Source organism: Polypterus senegalus, chromosome 11 (assembly GCF_016835505.1).
Source record: "Polypterus senegalus isolate Bchr_013 chromosome 11, ASM1683550v1, whole genome shotgun sequence".
NCBI lineage: Eukaryota > Metazoa > Chordata > Cladistia > Polypteriformes > Polypteridae > Polypterus > Polypterus senegalus.
Genome location: NC_053164.1, coordinates 99835600 through 99855103, shown reverse-complemented (window position 1 = coordinate 99855103; position 19504 = coordinate 99835600). Strand labels below are relative to the sequence as shown.

Here is a 19504-nt window from a genome sequence, read left to right as displayed (position 1 = left end):
AGCCAAAACAGGATCCATTCCTAACTAGTATCTATCTATCTATCTATCTATCTATCTATCTATCTATCTATCTATCTATCTATCTTCTTTGTTGTTGGGGCATTGACAAAGGTTTTGGATCTCAATTTTTAATACTTGTTTGTTGTGTATATGCCTTAAAAATCATTGAAGAACTTGCCCTCTTCCAATTTACTACTGACAAAAGTGCAGATCACTGAAGAGTTGCCATTAAATAAGCAGAGAGCTGGCGAAAAACGTGTCAGAGGAACGTGGAAAGGGAGCTGGCTGAGCTGGCAGAAGAAAGGCTGTAAACATCAGATGCAAGTGACTTGTTGTAACTTGGACTTTTTGCAAAAATACACGCGTAGGGTTTACCCCTTTCCAACACCTCCTCCTGTACCAAAGCCTCGCTTCGATCACGCCCCACAAACTCGTCAGCGGAATCCAGCGCTGGAAAACAGTTGGATGAATGAACCGGCCAGTGCAAGTAAAGCCTCCAAGCGAAAATGCGCAGAAGGGACCGATTCAGCTAAAAGAAAACGGATCGCAGCTGCAGCGACTCAGCCAAAACTGATGTCACATCAAAGAGACGCATTCACGTGGAGGGCGCTGCCGGAGCAAGCGGGTCTGAAAATAGAGTGAAAACTGGGGACAAACTGATCAACAGCCTCCTTGTAAGTTTTCTTTATTATTTTTATGCCTGATTACCATTGGCGACTTTCATAGATTGGATTATTTCTGCTGCTACCCTCAAGCAATATGGCTATTAAACACCGTTTATTTTGTGAAGGAGCAACTTACATACGTAACTTGTTAAATTAAATACTAAAGCGTGTTAGAGTTTTAAATCCACATCACTTTCGAAATATGTGAGTTTCAGTTAAAAGTTAAAAGAATGACAGTTAAAATCGAAATATGAGCAAAAGGCTGCATGCCACGATATACTGTATTCAATAGAATGGAATCATAGTATTTTTTTTAATTGACAGCGCAATGTTCCCTTATTTTCTTCGCAGCCCATCATCACTCATTGTTTGGAGTGGCGCTGATCGGAACTTGCGGTGACACGCTTGAGCTTCGCTGTCTCACCTGCCCATCCCGGACGGCGGCGCGCTCTCACCTGCTCCAGGCCACGCCCCGGCACGCGCATCAGTCTTCCATGGCGGCATCAGTCCAGTTACTTCTAGTCCTGAGTGTGGCCAGCACGGCCATGGCCATTTCCACTTGCCAATTCTTCGACTTGGAGGACTTTAAGATGAAGAGGATAGAGGCAGTGCGGGGACAAATTTTAAGCAAGCTAAAGATTGCCGAACCGCCTGAATCCTCGGTTGACATTGACGAGGAAGTGCCCCGGGAGGTTATGCTGCTCTATAACAGCACGCGAGAGATGCTCAAGGAGGACTCGGAGTGCGACCGCGAAAGCAGCGAGGAGGATTACTACGCCAAGGAGGTCCAGAAAATTGACATGACTCCCAGGTTCGACAGTGAGTATTCCCAGACCAATATTATGCACTAAGTGTTTGCCGAGTTAAGCGTACGTAGACAACGACAGAGGTTTTGAAGCGCGTATATTATTTAAACTTTTTTTTTAGAGCAGCAGCAGGTCATACATGAAGTCTGGAAATATTTGAACGGCTTTTAATTAACTTATTGTGATCATTTTTAATTAGTAAATGTTTCTTTGGATTCAGTAAGTTAAAAGAAACCTCATGATGTTCTCAGATGATTACCGCTGATACAATATGAAGTGCATCGGATTATACAACACAAAACAATTTTAAGTTTGGCATACATACTCACACCTGACAACTTTTTTCCTACGTACTATAATGGATTTATAACAGGGATGAGTTAAATAACTGATACTTTGGTACCAATGTATCCACAAGCTATAACTAGAAAAATGCATTTGCATTTTACATTTATTTGCTTATCAGATGCTTTTATCCAAAGCGACCTATAAAATAGTTCAACATAAACGAGTAAACATCAGTGTGGGGGACTGTTTGGGAACAAGTGTTACAGGACAAGGGTCGTTGTACAATGTGGCATTGCTATAATGAAAAATAAAGATTTTGATCTGATTTGATAAGATTGATCATCAGTAATGAAGTAGGAGCTAGATACAATGAATAGGTTTTGTAACCTAGCATCAAATATCAGTTAAAACAAAAGGGTCTTCAAATGCTTGTTAAACACACTGAAGGACATAGAAATTGGAATGGAGGTGGGTAGCTCATTCCAGCAGCTAGGAGCTACACATGAAAACCAATTGGAGTGAGATTTGATGGAGGTGGCATCACCAACACCATTCATCAGCAGACCTGAGGGGGTGTAGAAGGAGCCCAGGACCTCACAGGAATCTTCTTATGTGTATATAGAGATAGATAGATGTACAGGGTGGTCCAGATATAATTATGCAATTATGAAAAGGCAAACACATTGCACACGCTGTTCGGCAGATAACCATCTCCCCGCCATTTTGGAATGCAGGGCAGGTGCTGCCATTTATCAGCAACAAAAATAACTTTTTGGGAATTCTCTTTGTAATAAACCTAAGTAAGGTGCTGACCCATTGACTGTTCTGTAGGCAAGCATCAAGAATGTGTACTTAATACATGCTGCTACAGGAAACCTCATCTGCTTGAACACCAGAAGTGCCACTGCATTTAGAATCATCTGTAGCAGCTTGGTAATATGTGCCGGTACTCCTCTCAGCAGAAAACAGCAGTAGTACATATGTGACAAGATTATAGCCAGGACCAGGAGTTGTGCTACTCTATCAGATATGGCCCCTGAAAGACAGCCACTCATTGATTAACACCCCCCAAGTTGTATACATACTTGGTGGGTGTTAGCAATAATGAGCCAAGATTAACAGAGATGGGGTGCTGAATAGACAGATGAGCTGGAATAACAAGTATGCTCTTCTTTGCCTGTTTTAGCTGTAGATGGTGTTCCTTCAGGTTGCAGTAATGGTGAGACATGTAGAAATTCTAGCTGATACCTTGTGGTCCTCTGGAGGGAATAACATGTACAAACATAATTAGTTTTTCTCATAAAATATCTGTTCAGATAGGGAGGCAGGTTGGACTTTGACAGCAACCACGTAATTTTTCCACTCCCATTGTAAGACTGTAGGCTTGAATTCTGAAGATGGATCTGTTACAACATACAGTACTGTACATGCTGTCAATACAACATTCTTGAGTTTATAAGAGCAATGCCAAGCAGATCAAATGACATCTTCATTTTTGTTCTTTGCAATATACTTTAATCATATGGTAGTTTTTCAGATTCCAACTGTTGTGCATATGAAGTATCATTCACGTCTAACACTGCTATTCTACAATGAACCTCATATATATTTTTTTCCTTATAATCATTTAGCAAACCATGTGTATGACTTTTGACAGATCCATTTCACCTGAACTACAACACTAAAATTATTTACTAATGTGAAAACAATTTTGAAAAGAACCCCTGCTATAGGGAAGTGGAGCTTGTACATCAGTGCTGTGTAACTCCTTAATGCAACAGTTTTATTCTTTAACTGTTTCATAGTACTCTCTTATCTGGTAAGTCTAGTTTGCCATGATTCATATTAAATACAAAAATATTCTCCATAAATTAACAATTTAAATGCATATTTTGAATGGTGGCTCATTTAAATTTGCCTAAATGAAGCACTGATTCTTTTTTTTTTTTTGTTTTTTTCCCCTTAAAGTGTTTCACCAATAAAGGTGGGTATAATTAAATTAGCAGTAGTAAGGCTACTAGTTTTCTAGGCAGGGGCAAAGACTGTGTCCCTTTGTAAATTGTACTGGTGTTGTTGTCATAAGCCTGTTTTAAGCAGAAGTAAATAAATTGTAGTTTACAGTGCTGGACAAACTTTGGCCTGCAAGCTAAAGATGACCCATTGGGATTTTTTTTGGTATCCAAAGCATCTTTTAAAAATAATGCATGTCGTAATTTTTGTCATTTACATATACATACATGCATAATAATAATAATAATAATAATAATAATTCATTTTATTTATAAGGCACTTTACATTTGTAGTAAATCTCAAAGTGCTACATAAAAATAAATTAACAAAGACAAAACAAAATAAAAACAGAAATAAAACAACAATAATTAGTGGCATACATACAGTACATGCTAAAACTTGTCTAATCAATTTCATTGCAGGACATACTCACAGCCACACTCACTCTGGGGTCAATTTTTAGTTGCCAGTTACCTCTGTATTTTTAGTGATATGCGAGAAAAACTGGAGTCTGTGGAGGAAAACCTACAATACAAAGACACAAGAGTACTACACCAACCACTCAGAGACAACAACTAGGATATAAGACTGGAAGTGAGAAGGCTAAATCTGTGAGGCAGAAAAGCACTAACAACTGCATCACTATGCCATTTTTTTTCTTGGTATGACCAAATGCCTTTTCCTTCTCAAAATGGAAAAGTTCACTGGGGGGTCAATATTCGTGGCCTGGTTCTATGCAAATTATTTATGTGATCAGGCTGACAAATGTCTTAAATTCAGAAAATTGAGCGTATTAGATGGAGCTAATGTAAAACTGAAACTACTAGTTTAAGGGAAATTGACACAGTAAATTTACCTTTTTTCAGAGGCAGCATATTATTTAAGAAAGAAGGAATGATGTCCGTCAAAGAGGGTAGCAGTAAGTGATATAATGTGTGTTAGAGCCGTCAGGTGAGTAGCAATGGAGTAAAGCTAAGGAACTAAAAGTACAGTAACCAGATGTCCTGTTCCATAGGCCTGTGAGAAGCTCAGTATATTATTTAAAAGCTAAGCTATGGAACCAAAAAAAGTAGAGGGCTGCCCAATACTTTTTTTATTCTTTACTTTCCATTCCATTCCCTCCTGCTTTCTAAAGGTTTCATCCTGTGTTTCCACACAGAACCAGTTTCAGTCCTGTCCCTTACCATAAAAATTATGTCCCCCTTGGCAAAGTATCTATATATATAATTCACTAAGGCAAGACAACCATGAAAAGCACGCCGGAAGGGGCGTGGATTCACTAAGCCGCTGACAAGTGAGACACCTATGGCGCACACAGGAAGGAGCCACGCCCACCAACTCCAAGACCATTGGATACGACGACAACTCGCAGGGCCATGCCCACCAACTCGGACGCGACGACACAGAAAAAATGGCGTCATTTATGTCCGTCTGTCGTAGAGGCCACATGCAGTGCAGGTCAGGTTAATGTCATGTACCTCCGAGCTACGTTGACTGTTTATAGAGGCATGTTTCTCGTGGAGGTGAATCGCCATATGCAGCGTGTGAAGTGGTTTGCGAGGGGTATCCCATGGGATCCTTAAAACAATCCTTTAAAACTGAGCTTAAAGCACAATGAAGGAATCAGTCTTTAAAAACCAATAAGCCCTGTGCCTCTGTTTCATTACCATCTCACCTGCTTCACCATTGCAGGCCCTGCAACAGTCGAGACGCTCTGTCAGCAGCTGACCTTCTCTGTGCCTCACCGGTTCACACAGAGGCAGCGCAAGAGAAAGCCGCGCCAGAGACAGACAGAGGCACACACACAGGCAGCTGGTGGGCGGCTCTCCGTGAGTTTCTCTTGTGAGCGGACACATGACCAGGCGGTGTGTATGCTTCAAGAACGAGGCTGGACGCGGCTTGCGACCGGGCACATGAGCAGGCAGTGTGTATGCTTCGAGTGCGAGGGTGGACGCGACAGGACCATCTAGGAAAAATCATGTCGCGGATGTGATTTGCTGTATGCGGCGTGTAGAACAGTTTGCGAGGGGTGTCCCTGTGTCTTTCCAGAAGTGTTCAACCATCAATAAATAATTATGCGACGTTTGTTATGCCGCGGGTTCACTATTGTGTTGTATTTTGCTCTCTCCAGAGTTCCATCTTTTCATTCACTTACTGTTGTATTCTCACACCAACCCGTTTTAGACAACCGTGTCTTTCCAGAAGTGTTTACCATTCAATAAATAATTATGCATGAGATTGAGCGTGTGTCTAGGCGTGGGTAAGCCGTTGAACCCCATTCGGGCTGAAAATCATACGCTCCCACTGTTTTCGTCCCTACCCTTTGTACACACCCCCCTCCCACACGCTGACTGTTAATAGAGGCATGTTTCTCGCGGAGGTGAATCGCCATATGCAGCGTGTAAAACCGTTTGCGAGGGGTATCCCATGGGATCATTAAAACATTCCTTTACAACTGAGGTTAAAACACAATGAAGTGAGCAGTCTTTAAAAAACGAGTTTTCGGTTACGACGCATGACCACGCGCAGCATAGCAAAGTGTTGTACACGCTACATACAGCAATTCGCATCCGCGACAAACATGCATCTTCTTAGATGCTCCTGCACTTTGTATACACCCCCCTCCCACCTCGCTACGCTGCACGGACGATTGTGTGTTGGTTCGTTCCGTGCATTGTTACAATGTTGCTTTTCTTGCTGATTTATTACATTACCGATTTTGCAAATGTTAAATTTTCTCCCTGTGCTTAAAAATTATTAAAAAAACGGCCTGATAATGCGGTGTATGGTACGCCGCGGGTTGGCTAGTTAACTTATATTTCACAAGTCTTACATGATGTCAGTTGTATTACAGGCTTCTATTTATCAACTAAGTAAAGTGCTATGTAAATTCAATGAAACATTTACCAGAAATTTTAATGAATAAAATTCACACCTGTTTGGTTGTTCAAATTTTAGTTAATTTGCCACCTTCATTTTGTTGTAATTTTATTTTACTTTGTCCATTTCAATGCAATATCAATGAAGCCTTAGGCCTTAATTCTTATAGCATAGTCTGCCTGTCTTATTTCTGTTGTTTTCTAAGACTTTTAAATTTATGTCTTGGCAAGCTAACTGCAAGTGATTTTCTTTTTTATTAATGACTATAGGGAAGTAACTACAATACAGTAATCCCCGCGATAGGTGAAAATCCGCGAAGTAGAAATCATATGTTTGTATGGTTATTTTTACATATTTTAAGCCCTTATAAACTCTCCCACCCTGTTAACATTATTAGAGCCCTCTAGACATGAAATAACACCCTTTAGCCAAACGTTTAAACTGTGCTCCATGACAAGACAGAGATGACAGTTCTTTCTCACAATTAAAAGAATGCAAACATATCTTCTCTTCAAACGAGCACCGTCAGGAGCAGAGAATGTCCGAGAGATAGAGAGAGCGTGACAGAAAAACAAACAATCAAAAAATCAATACGTGCTGTTGGGCTTTTAGGTATGAGCACCGCGATAAAGCAGCCGCAAAGAAGGGAGCAATGTGAAGGTAATCTTTCAGCATTTTTTAGAGTAGCCTCCGTATCTTCTAAACAAACAGCCTGTGTGCAAACAGCCCCTCTGCTCACACCCCCTCCGTCAGGAGCAGAGAACGTCAGAGAGAGAGAGCGAGATTAAAGCAAACAATCATAAAATCAATACATGCTTTTGGGCCACCACGATATTTCTTAGAGTAGCGTCCATATCTTGTAGGCAAACAGCCCCTCTGCTCACACCCCCTCCGTCAGGCACAGAGAATGTCAGAGAAAGACCGAGAAAAGCAAACAATCCGCTCGGGGAAGCACATCGTATATCATTGAGGAGTTTTAGTTAATATGTAATACATGCTCTGATTGGGTAGCTTCTAAGCCATTCGCCAATAGCGTCCCTTGTATGAAATCAACTGGACAAACAAACTGAGGAAGCATGTACTTTAAATTAAAAGACCCATTGTCCGCAGAAATCCGCGAACCAGTGAAAAATCCGTGATATATATTTAGATATGCTTACATTTAAAATCCGCAATGGAGTGAAGTCGAAGCGCGATATAGCGAGGGATTACTGTATAATAGGTCTGGTTTTCCTTTTTATGATTTTAATTAATTTAAAATCATCTATAGTATGAGTGTTTTCCATCCATCCATCCATCTTCTAACCCGCTGAATCTGAATACAGGGTCACGGGGGTCTGCTGGAGCCAATCCCAGCCAAAACAGGGCACAAGGCAGGAACCAATCCTGGGCAGGGTGCCAACCCACCGCAGGACACACACAAACACACCCACACACCAAGCACACACTAGGGCCAATTTAGAATCGCCAATCCACCTAACCTGCATGTCCTTGGATTGTGGGAGGAAACCGGAGCACCCGGAGGAAACCCACGCAGACACGGGAGAACATGCAAACTCCACACAGGGAGGACCCGGGAAGCGAACCCGGGTCCCCTAACTGCGAGGCAGCAGCGCTACCACTGCGCCACTGTGCCGCCCATGAGTGTTTTCAACATTGCCAACACTCTTTTTTACTGTCTCACACAGTTTTATGCAAATATAAGCATAGTTTCTGATGTAAGAGGAGCCTGTGCCGCTGACTGCATCCACTTCACATTTTGTGTTGTGATACACCACTTAAAAACAATGATTCAGCTTTACTTAGTAGACTGAAAAAATAGTACAGTTTTTAGACGGTCAGATTATTTTTGTCCCACATTTTATTCTTTGAACACATGCTTTCTTCTATACCTCTGAAATTACTTCTCACATTATCAAGAAGTGTGGTTTTGAAGGGCTACTACTTACAGTATGTGAAACTGTACACAGGAAAGTGCTATGAGAGATACCTACAACATAACCAACAATTTGCCCATGCCTGAAGTTGTTAAAGAATGTCTTTTAGGGGCTGCTGTGTAATTATTCACTGATAAAACTAATATGTTCAAACAATTTTGCCTTTATTTAAATATCATACCTTGCTGTATTAAAGACTAGGGGGCTTTGCCCCCTGCTCACTTCATTCACCAACCCCTTCCCTGCCAGCGCTATGCGCCGTTGTGAAAAGAGGGGCTGAACGCACCCCAAGGAGATGCAGTTGCTCCTCTGAAACCCCTCATCCAATGGGAAACAAATACAGTTTTTTTTTACCTCCTCTTTGCTCGATTAGCTGCTGGCTGCTGCTGCTGTGCCGTGTGATCTGCATTTCGTGTGGTGCTTCGAACGTTTAAAAGCCTGTACAGCAGCTGTCCTTTTCTTTCTTCTCCCCCAGACATCCACAAACACTATTTGATCTCTTTTCGCAGTTCTGTTATTTCACAGAGTAATATTTTCCATCTGTTTGTGCTGATGCAATCTTTACTATCATTTTTTAGAGACTTTCGAATTTTCCTACCTCCATTATCTCTAATTTGCTCTGTATGTGTATCGCTCCAACATTTTTGAATTCTTTACATTGTTCTACTTTGTCTTTTTCTAGTCCTGGGCGTGGTTAAATTTCTTGGAACAAAGTCTAGTCTTGCAGGACAGGCTGATTATTACTTTCCTTATTTTAAGAATTTGTACATAGATTATTTTTGTTCTTTTTTGCTTTCTTTTTTGTATTCTTTTCTCTCCAACACTTCTGGTTCTCCTTTTGACTCATCATCTAGATCGTATAAAATTTTTAAGAGCTGAAAGCACAAGGAAGTGTGTCTGCCAAAAGCATTTCAGTAACTGAGACATTAGATGACTGTGGTCTTGTTTGAAAATTGTTGTAAGTAGGGCATGACTTGCAAAAGTCACCGTCTCACGGGACTTGCTTCCAAAGGTTGTAAGTATGACATGACTTGACCGTCTCGCGGGACTTGAAAGTGTTTCTGTCTCTCTGCAAAAGATCTTGTCTCGTTGTAGGAAAAAAAGTATTTGTCCCAAGATTTTTTTTTTATAGTAGAGAGATATGGCACAGGACAATGTTTATTGTACTGATCAGTTTTATTACTGATAAAGTATTTGTAAATGTATTCCTTCAGAGTCTAATAAAACTATAATAATATTATAGTCTGACATGATCTTTAGAGTGGTATATTGAGCACTAGAAATATATAAAATGATTATAATAGTCTTCTCCTATTTTGTTTGTAACCCTCTTGTGAATTATAGTTTGGGAGACTGGACCAGAAAGTTTGGGAACCCCAGTCTGGCCCTGGAGAACTCTGTAAAGTTGGAGCCACATTTTCATGAAAATATCTATATTTGCTCATTTTTGTAATCTTTGTTAAAAAGAAAGTAAAAAAATCCATCCATCCATTCTCTAACCCGCTGAATCTGAATACAGGGTCACGGGGGTCTGCTGGAGCCAAACCCAGCCAACACAGGGCACAAGGCAGGAACCAATCCTGGGCAGGGTGCCAACCCACCGCAGAAGTAAAAAAATCAGACCAAATAATTATTTAAGCAATTATTACAAGTGGCTTAATTCTTGCATTGCATTTTTTTGTAATGGTTACAGCTGTATAATTTCATGAAGTCAAAAAGATACTGGTTCATACCTGTGGATGAGATAATTAGGCTTTGCATTTAGAATAAATTCTGAAGTACATGACACTGTGGTGTTTGTTTTATTGAGCAATAAAGGATTATCCTGTTTTTTTTTAACTCATTTTGTTTTAAACTGTCCTTAATAACAACAATAACAGCAGCAGCATTTATTTCTACAGCACATTTTCATACAAAGAATGCAGCTCAGAGTGCTTTACAAAATGTCAAAGAAAAATGTTTAAACATAAGAAAAACAAATTAAAATAAATAAGAGATATAATGAATAAATGAAATACCAACATTAGTAAATAAAAACAAATCAATATGCACATTACACAAATATACAAGTCAGAGATAAAGCTGAGTCCTTATTTAAGGATTTGTTTTCAAGTTTCTAATGATGAGTCTGATATTATGGTGAAATGACTGGGGAGGCAATCTGCAGGGCTTCTGTTTGATAGAATACCTAGTCCTCACTGGGCATTATATCTAACATAAATGTTCTTAAGTAGTTTCTTATTGGCTTTTATGCTTCATCCTTGAAGATGTGATGTGGTGAATCTCGTCGATAGTTGGGCTATCCGCTTTCGTTTGAGCATCATAGTCAGTTGCACAGCACTGAAAACCAGAAGAGAAAGCAGAAATTAATAATGATTGGAAAGTAATTAAAAATATTATATGTCTATGCATATCATATAGAGCATTGTCTTACAGACAGACCTCAGAATGTGCGTCTCAGGAACTGCAGGTCTGACATTGTAGTCAGCAACACAGGAGCGCAGCAGGGGACTGTACTTTTTCCGGTCCTGTTCAGCCTATATATATATGTATATATCAGACTTCCAATATAAATCGTAGTCCTGCCACGTGCAGAAGTTCGCTGATGACACTGCTATCGTAGGCTACATCAGGAGTGGGCATGAAGAGGAGTATAGGAAACTAATCAAGGACTTTGTTAAATGGTGCGACACAAACCACCTACAACTGAACACCAGCAAAATCAAGGAGCTGATGGTGGATTTTAGGAGGCCCAGGCCTCTCCTGGACCCCGTGATCATCAGAGGTGACTGTGTGCAGAGAGTACAGACCTATAAATACCTGGGGGTGCAGCTGGATGATAAATTGGACTGGACTGCCAATACTGATGCTCTGTGTAAGAAAGGACAAAGCTGACTATACTTCCTTAGAAGGCTGGCGACCTTCAACATCTGCAATAAGATGCTGCAGATGTTCTATTTGATGGTTGTGGCGAGTTCCCTCTTCTATGCTGTAGTGTGCTGGGGAGGCAGCATAAAGAAGAAGGGCACCTCACACCAGGACAAACTGGTGAGGAAGGCAGGCTCTATTATAGGCAAAGAGCTGGACAGTTTGACATCTGTGGCAGAGTGACCGGCGCTGAGCAGGCTCCTGTCAATCATGGAGAATCCACTGCATCCACTGAACAGTATCATCTCCAGACAGAGGAGCAGCTTCAGCGACAGACTGCTGTCACTGTCCTGTATGTTTTTTCTAGAATTGTAGTTAGAAATGTGGTTAAAAATGGGGGTAAAGTTGAGAAAAACAGAAAAGTCAAGATTATTTTTCTTGTGCATGGGTTTATTCAGTAGTATTTAGAAAATCTGTGAATCTGGGACCACAGTATCTAATAAATAGTTTACTATGTCAATTACACTATCATTTAGCACATCAGAAACAAAGCTTAGAAGGACTGGGTCAAGGGCACAAGTGGAGGGTTTTAGTTTAGTAAATATTCTAAGAAGTTCAGGTGAACCTATTCTACTGTATTTGAGCCTCCAATAACAACTGTATCACCACTATTTACAGGCATGTTGGGGAAGTGGAAAGGGTTGAAACGGTTATAAGTTGTGACTGCTTGAGAAAGCAGAGGTGATCTGGGCTTGGGTTTCTGCTTGAGTTGCCAAAATACAAAGATTCTGTTGTCGTTATCATCTTGAGCAGGTGCAGGGGTAAACCTCACTTGTCCCAAGGTGCAAACAGCATTGTGTTGAGTTGAAGTAGAAGATTCAAATCCAGGTACCAAATAAGTTTCATCTAATAGGCAAGCTTTCTGTTCCTTGAGATATTTTTGTCTGGCTAGGATCTCATGGTTGGCCATCCTCCAACAAAGCAATGTAAAAAAACATAACAGCGGAGTTTTTGTGATGTTAAATGAAACAACTGAAAGATTTTAGACTAAAACCTTGTGTATTGCATTATGTCCTGTGCTACATTGTTGTCTGAAAATGTGCTATATAAATAAATGTTGTTTTAATATCCTTTGTACAAGCTGTGAAAACTTTTATGAAAAACTGATCACTTAGACTTTGTGTGATTACTTAAAATACAGACATGCAATAATTTCTTAAAAAATATTCTTAGAAACATTTGGATATAGAATAAAATTAAGGAAGCATGATTCATAAGATAAAGCAGTGCAGCATTGAAAAGCATACATTCACAGAAATCCTCCAAGTAAACTTTACCTTCCTAATCTAATGGATTTCACTTCCCTTTCACTCTGCTTATTGTGATGATCTTTCCAGCTCAGCATGTACCCTCTCCATAATAAGCAGAGTGAAAGGGAAGGAAAGTGAAGTGAATTCCATGTAAACGGGAGTCTGGTAATGAGGTTAAAAATTCACTTATTGAGTTAAATTCGGATTTTGATTCTATGAATTTCAAATTGTCTTGAAAAGTTAATTTTACCATGGTGTATGTATGTGTATGTGTCACTGGAAATCTACTGTATGTAAAACAATAACTTCCAAAAAATGCATCTATTTTTTAAGCAAGTTGCACAGTGTTTATCTTGCTACAAGATTTTGGCCTCTTGTTTTTGGTTCAGTTTAATCCAGTACTTTTCTCCATATCCTTCAAAAATGGATTGACCAATGTCCAACTATATTTGCCATATAAATTGTTTAATTTAACTGAGATTTTTACTGTCTGCTCAATTTAATCATAAGATCAGGTCAATTGATTTGCAAATGTTTTTTACAAGTAGTTTTTGAGATATGTAATTTATTTAACTATACTTTTACGCACACACAGAGCCACATGTAAGTGTGCAAACTCACACACTCAAAGAAATGTGTATGTGAAGATAACTAACAGCTTGTTTTCCCTATCAGAGTACATGCTAGATGATGAAGTTAAAGACATGAACACACAGAAACACATACATGCATCTGTAAAGGTCAACAAATAGAGAGGCATTAAGCCACCCCTGTACCAATCTGTCTATCTGTGATGCTTGTTTATTTCATTTGGCCCAGTATATTTAGTTTTAAATAAAATATTATTGAAATTGTTAATTTGATTAAATTTCTTGTTTATTTCTCTATATTTATTTGCGTACATCTCTCTATGTATAAAATCCAACGTCTGTCCGCATTCACAAGAGAACTACTTAACGGATTTAGATCAGGTTTTTTTCTGTTCTGGTTGATTTTGCGACCTCTCCCATCATGCTAAGTATCATAGTTTGCTTGCAGTAGTGATTTATTTGTGCCAATCCAAGAGAGACGCAGCGGACTGAGGGGAGGTGGGTGGGGCCCTCCTCACTCACTTGCTAGGTGGGTGGGGCACTCGGGGCGTATCTTACATCCGCTTAGCTAGCGAACGAGAGAACTACTTAATGGATTTAGATTGGGTTTTTTTCTAGAATTTGCTTGAACATTCCATTTGATTTTTTTACTTCTCTCATCACTCTAAGAATCATAGTTTGCTTGCATGAGCGATATATTCATGCTAATCTGAGTCAGAGGCTGTGGGCCAAGGGGAGAGGGAAGCGTGACGTCAAGAGTAGGGAGCTAGGCAGGGCTCTCCTTGCTGTCCTGTTTCACTTATACGTGGGCAAAGCCACGAGGAACAGCTAGTAATAAATAATAAGTTAATGTAGTTTGCTGAATATTATTGTACATTATAATCTGTCATTACATTGTAAAATCTTCTGTTGAATGATTTCCTGCAAGTATTGTTTAAATCATTCCATATCATTTTTTTTTTTAATGGGGACCACAAGTCTAGTCCGCCAGTCATAAGCCACCATCCCAGCTTTTCATGCAACACTGATGCCGTGTGTGAGGCAAAATAAATAACATCCTTTTTTTCAGCAGTTCTGGTTGGAACACCTCAATCTCTGATGCATTGCCATTGTGGAGCATATTCTAAATCCTTTACATATCTCAATCAATACCTTGACCTAAAATCACCTTTAATCTACTCAGATCCTAGTGAAAATACACACATTTTCAATGGGGATTAATTGCAGTAATTGCTCTATAGGTGATTTGATTGAATTAAATGTATTGCTTAGAGTTAGAAGATACTGTAGCTGTAAAATTTCCGGCATCACAGGATGCCAAAATATAATTAATTATCCTTCTAGTTAAAAGTGTTATGTGAAAAATATTTATAATAGATAATAGAGAAAAACTGCAGATTTTGTAATGAATGTTGAAGGTAAATGTGCTAATATTAATCAAAACTGCCGAATCTAGTTTCCATGGATGGGAGCCTGGAGCACTGGATGTAAGGCAGATGCCAGACCTGAACAGGAGGCAGTCCATGATAAGACACAATTATGTAGTCACAAATGACCAGTCATATCCTATTGATTTAGAGTCTCCAGTAACATGCAGCCAACCTTTAGACTTAAGAGATTTAACTTTTCGAGTAAATCTTTCAGAAATGTTAGGTTTAATTGATTTGAGCTACAATTAGTCAGAGATCCTCAAAATCCAACATCTAGGTGCTCCATGTGTGAAGTTTGCATGTTCTTCCTGTGTGCACATGGGTTTTCTCCTGGTGCTCCAGTTTCCTACTTCAGTTTTCAGACTTAAGAGGTTTGGTGGATTGGGGATACTAAATCGATCCCCTGTGATGGGCTGATGTCCTGTCCACTGCTTCTGCCATGCTTCTGTTGCTTGCTGGGATAGCCTGCGTCTTCCTTGTGTGCTTGCTCTGGAAATATGGTTAAAGAAAATGGATGTATGGATGGATTGATGGAAATGGATGAAAACTGACTCTTTGGTGAATTAACTAAAATATGTAATATGCTCCAACTTTCAAATAATTAACTAAGTCTCTGAACACATCTAACTCTTATGCCATGCATTCATTTTCTAACTTTTTATATTATTTTGAATTTTTTGAAAAATCTATTTTTTGTTTCCTTTCTACCAAAGAAGGAGGTTCTCTGTTGTATCCAGTCTCTTGCTAGAATTATTTTACAAATTCAATGTTCTATGCTCAGTGCAGTTGAAGTTTAGGATATTCTTCATTTCCAAAGTACAGTGGGAAACTTCATTATTTTTGTTTAGTTTGACATAATACTCATTATTCTTAGCTAAGGTTACTAACAAAGAAGTGTCTTTTTTTGTGCAAAAAAATACTGTAACTGTAAGTGAGGCCAGAAACTGTCCAGTCATTTATCAGAATAATGTTATTGAATGAAGTCAGTTTTCGAAGCGCTAGAAATCTTCCAGAGGCTTAGGCAGAACCTTTTGGTCCTGATTGGTCTATTCATGTAGCATTAATGATGCCCATGGGTTGTTTATGCGGTACTCTCATGATTTGGAGGCCAACTGGTAACTCAATGCTTTTTTACTGAGCCGGCCACAGAAAGTTCTCCCTCAGTCAGTGGTGAATACTGCACATTGCATCCACCTACGGAATCTTCTGTCAAAAGTTAAACTTTTTCCATCATTCTGCAATGGAGGGATCAGCTGGATGTTTCCAACTTTTATATACAGTATTTATTTTTGAATGATGTAGCTGAAATAGTTGTTTTAAAACAAACACACCCTTTGCTATTAGAAACCTGACAAATGGAATAAAGCATGGCAATGTATTGTTGCTGAACCTGCTAAATTAGGCAAGCAGTTTTTATTTGTAGAATAACTGACATATTTATTGTTGAGGACTAGTATGTAATACCTTGCCAAAACTTAGCAAAGTTGTTACAATCTATTAGTGAACATTTGCTCCAGATTCACCACAGCAGTGTCTACACTTACACATACTGCATTGTTAAATGCTTTCTGTAGCTTGCTACTGTATTTGTATCAATTCTGCTTTACACAATACAATACAGTACAGTTTATTTTTGTATAGCCCAAAATTACACAGGAAGTGCCGCAATGGGCTTTAACAGGCCCTGCCTCTTGACAGCCCCCCAGCCTTGACTCTCTGAGAAGACAAGGAAAAACTCCCAAAAAACCTTGCAGGGAAAATGAAAGAAACCATGGGAAAGGCAGTTCAAAGAGAGACCCCTTTACAGGTAGGTTGGGCGTGCAGTGGGTGTCAAAAGAAGGGGGTCAATACAATAGACAGAACAGAACAAATCCTTAATACAGCATAATAATAAAAATTTTAGAAGTACGGAGCAGAATTTAACAGTAGATGATATCACATAATAAGATTTGGATATTTTTAGAGTTCTGGAGACCTCATCCATCAAGCTGCCTCCCCATTTGGCCATTCCACGGCTGAAACGTTGCTCCGATGAAAGGACCCCTCTTTCCCATGATTCCTGTGATCCTCCATCAGGAATGACTTTACCATAGGCAGGCAAACAACTTGGCAGGTGGGCCGTGGCACCAATTGGAACATTTGGGTACCGAGAACAGAATAGGTGAGGGTTAGTATTCGATTCTAACTATCATGTTACTTATGCTTTAGTGCTAATAACTAACAACAGAGATGCAGTCTGTACAGTTAATCAGCAGCTCTAGTCAGGATATGCTAAACTGAAGTAGTGAGTCTTCAGCTGGGATTGAAAGGCTGAGACTGAAGGGGCATCTCTTATAGAAGCAGGAATACAATTCCACAGTTTAGGGGCCCTGTAACTAAAAGCTCCTTGGTGTAGCTGGTTTACTGTCAACCTATGAATGCCCTATTATGGATGTAGTGTTTGTCACAATGCATCTCTTACCTGCTCATTTTTTAAATTAATATTTTAATTATTGCATCTTGCTTACATTTTACCAATGCAGAGAGCTATTATTCATTGTTCAGATTTTGCTATTTAAAAGACACAAAGCATATGAGACAGATTTACACAAATAAGGGATGTGTCACTATTGTGAGGCACTTAACTGTCTTTTGGCACAGGCCTAACAGTGTGTGTGTGACGTATGTACAGAGTAAAAACTTTGCCTGGTTGTCTTCTTGATCTGCTTCACCCTATACCTCCTCCCCAAGACCATGGGAAGGACTCTTGATGGACTTTATCATATTAGTTTTTTTTTTTAGCAGCTAATTTTATACTACCAATAATACTGTCCACAGCCTATTAGGGAGCACATATTTTCATAAAGGAATTTTATAGGTTACATGGATTTCCTAAATTCATAATGGAAATGCTTTTGCTTAAAATTAGGTATCCAGCTCAACCTTAGTAATTGGTTTAACAGAAAGAGTGAATCAGCACCACAAAAGACATTTAAGGTGTAATGATGCACAGTCAAATTGGCATAAACTAATACCCTTGTTAGAATTTTCCAGGAATGCATTAATAGTGACTTCAGCTTGGGTGTCACTGCTTGAATACCTTTAGGTCTAATCTTTTCTCTTTTACATCTATTAATACATCAGTACCATCACTAATTCATTAATTTAGGCAATAGCTGGCAGATTCACCAAGAAAACTTGTTGTAGAAAGAAAGCTTTGCTAAAGTTTTTGGCTAACCAAAAAAGAAAAGTGCTCTCAGTTTTAAAGTTGGGCAAAATGTGTGGCTTGCTACTTGAGATATCTGCCTGAGAGTTCATCTTGAAAATTTTCTCTTCGTTATATTGTATATGACCTTACAATACTCTAAAGAAAGTAGGTCCAACTTCTCAGTGTTAGACACTCATCAGTCAGTTCCTCATGGAAACATGCAGAAATTTGAGTCCCAGTTTTGAACAAAAAATTCCAAAGAGACCTTTTTCCAAATCAAATATTTTATTTTTGATAGGTTTTAAAATCCTCAGCTATCATTTTGTTTTCTGCTTTGTTCTTTTGCATATTGAGTTTTATCAAACAGTTCTTTGGTGGCTTTTCCACATGTTGTACCCCTGCCTGTCCTATGAGAATGTCCTTAGTATCTCTATGTTTGTTATTCACCTCCTGGTAGTATTTTTTTCAACTAAAAAGTCTAGACTCCATCATTACACAATAGGTGTGGGGAGTGGTAATGTCTTATTAAATAATTTTTCATTTGGAGATTTATTACAAAATTAAAATTGGCTGAAAATGTTTCATTGGCCAGAAAAGTTTTTAGAAATTCAAGGCTAGGTAAAATTATAGCATTATGTAAAAAATGAGATTATACGTTGAAATTTACAGTTTCTTTTAACTACATTTTTTACAAAGTATAATTAGAAATTATAAATAAAGAAAAGGAGCTATCCTTTACTTACCTAAGAAGCAGACAGTCTGGGTTTATATAAGAGAGTTTATATATGTGTATAAACTGAAATTTTAGGAGGAAGCAGCAAAAATGTTTGATTGTAGCTGAGTGTGTGCTACACAAAACAGGAATATGCAATATGTACATGGTAGTGCTGATGTCTGCAGTGGGTTGGCACCCTGCCCGTGATTGTTTCCTGCCTTGTGCCCTGTGTTGGCTGGGATTGGCTCCAGCAGACCCCCGTGACCCTGTGTTCAGATTCAGCAGGTTGGAAAATGGATGGATGGATGGATAGTGCTGATGTACTTCGATGGAATCTCAGCCAGCTCAGTCACTTCCATTGTCCATACTGCAGTTGAGATTTTTGTTTAGTGGCGAGAATGTCTGAGAAGTTTAAAGTTTCAGAGTATTGATAGATCCACAGCTGAACATTGTTCTGTAGTTTTATGTTGAGCTTCCAGTAGGTACGACAAGGTACTTATTTTCTATACCTTTCCCTCCGACGTGGAAACTCAATCTAAATGGATCATCTCCATCCGGAGAGAGAGCTGTACGGTTCGTCCCCATACCTAAGTTTATAGCCAGCATTTTAAAACAGAGGATTCTTGCGAGCCAGGGTCTGAGACACAGAGGCGACTGTTAAAGAAGGGAGTGGTTCCTCAGTTGTTTGAACGGAAAAACTTTCTCTGTTCCATTTTCAAGACTGGGTGTTTGGGAGAGGAGAAAGTAACCGACGGAGGAATACACACCAGGTGAGCAGGAGGATGATAAAATCCTTGAGAACCACATTTACACTTTGG

General features: G+C 39.3%; 1 protein-coding gene across 1 annotated transcript in view; it reads left to right on the top strand.

Moving 5' to 3' along the window:
- The first annotated feature begins 298 nt into the window (after positions 1 to 298).
- The window catches only part of tgfb5 (transforming growth factor, beta 5), a 66450-nt gene continuing 47244 nt past the window's right edge, over positions 299 to 19504 (top strand). The window contains exons 1-2 of the mRNA XM_039769361.1: positions 299 to 674; positions 1017 to 1484. Of these exons, the coding sequence (XP_039625295.1) occupies positions 1160 to 1484 (325 nt within the window). The 5' untranslated portion in view covers positions 299 to 674; positions 1017 to 1159. The remainder of the gene's footprint in view (positions 675 to 1016; positions 1485 to 19504) is intronic.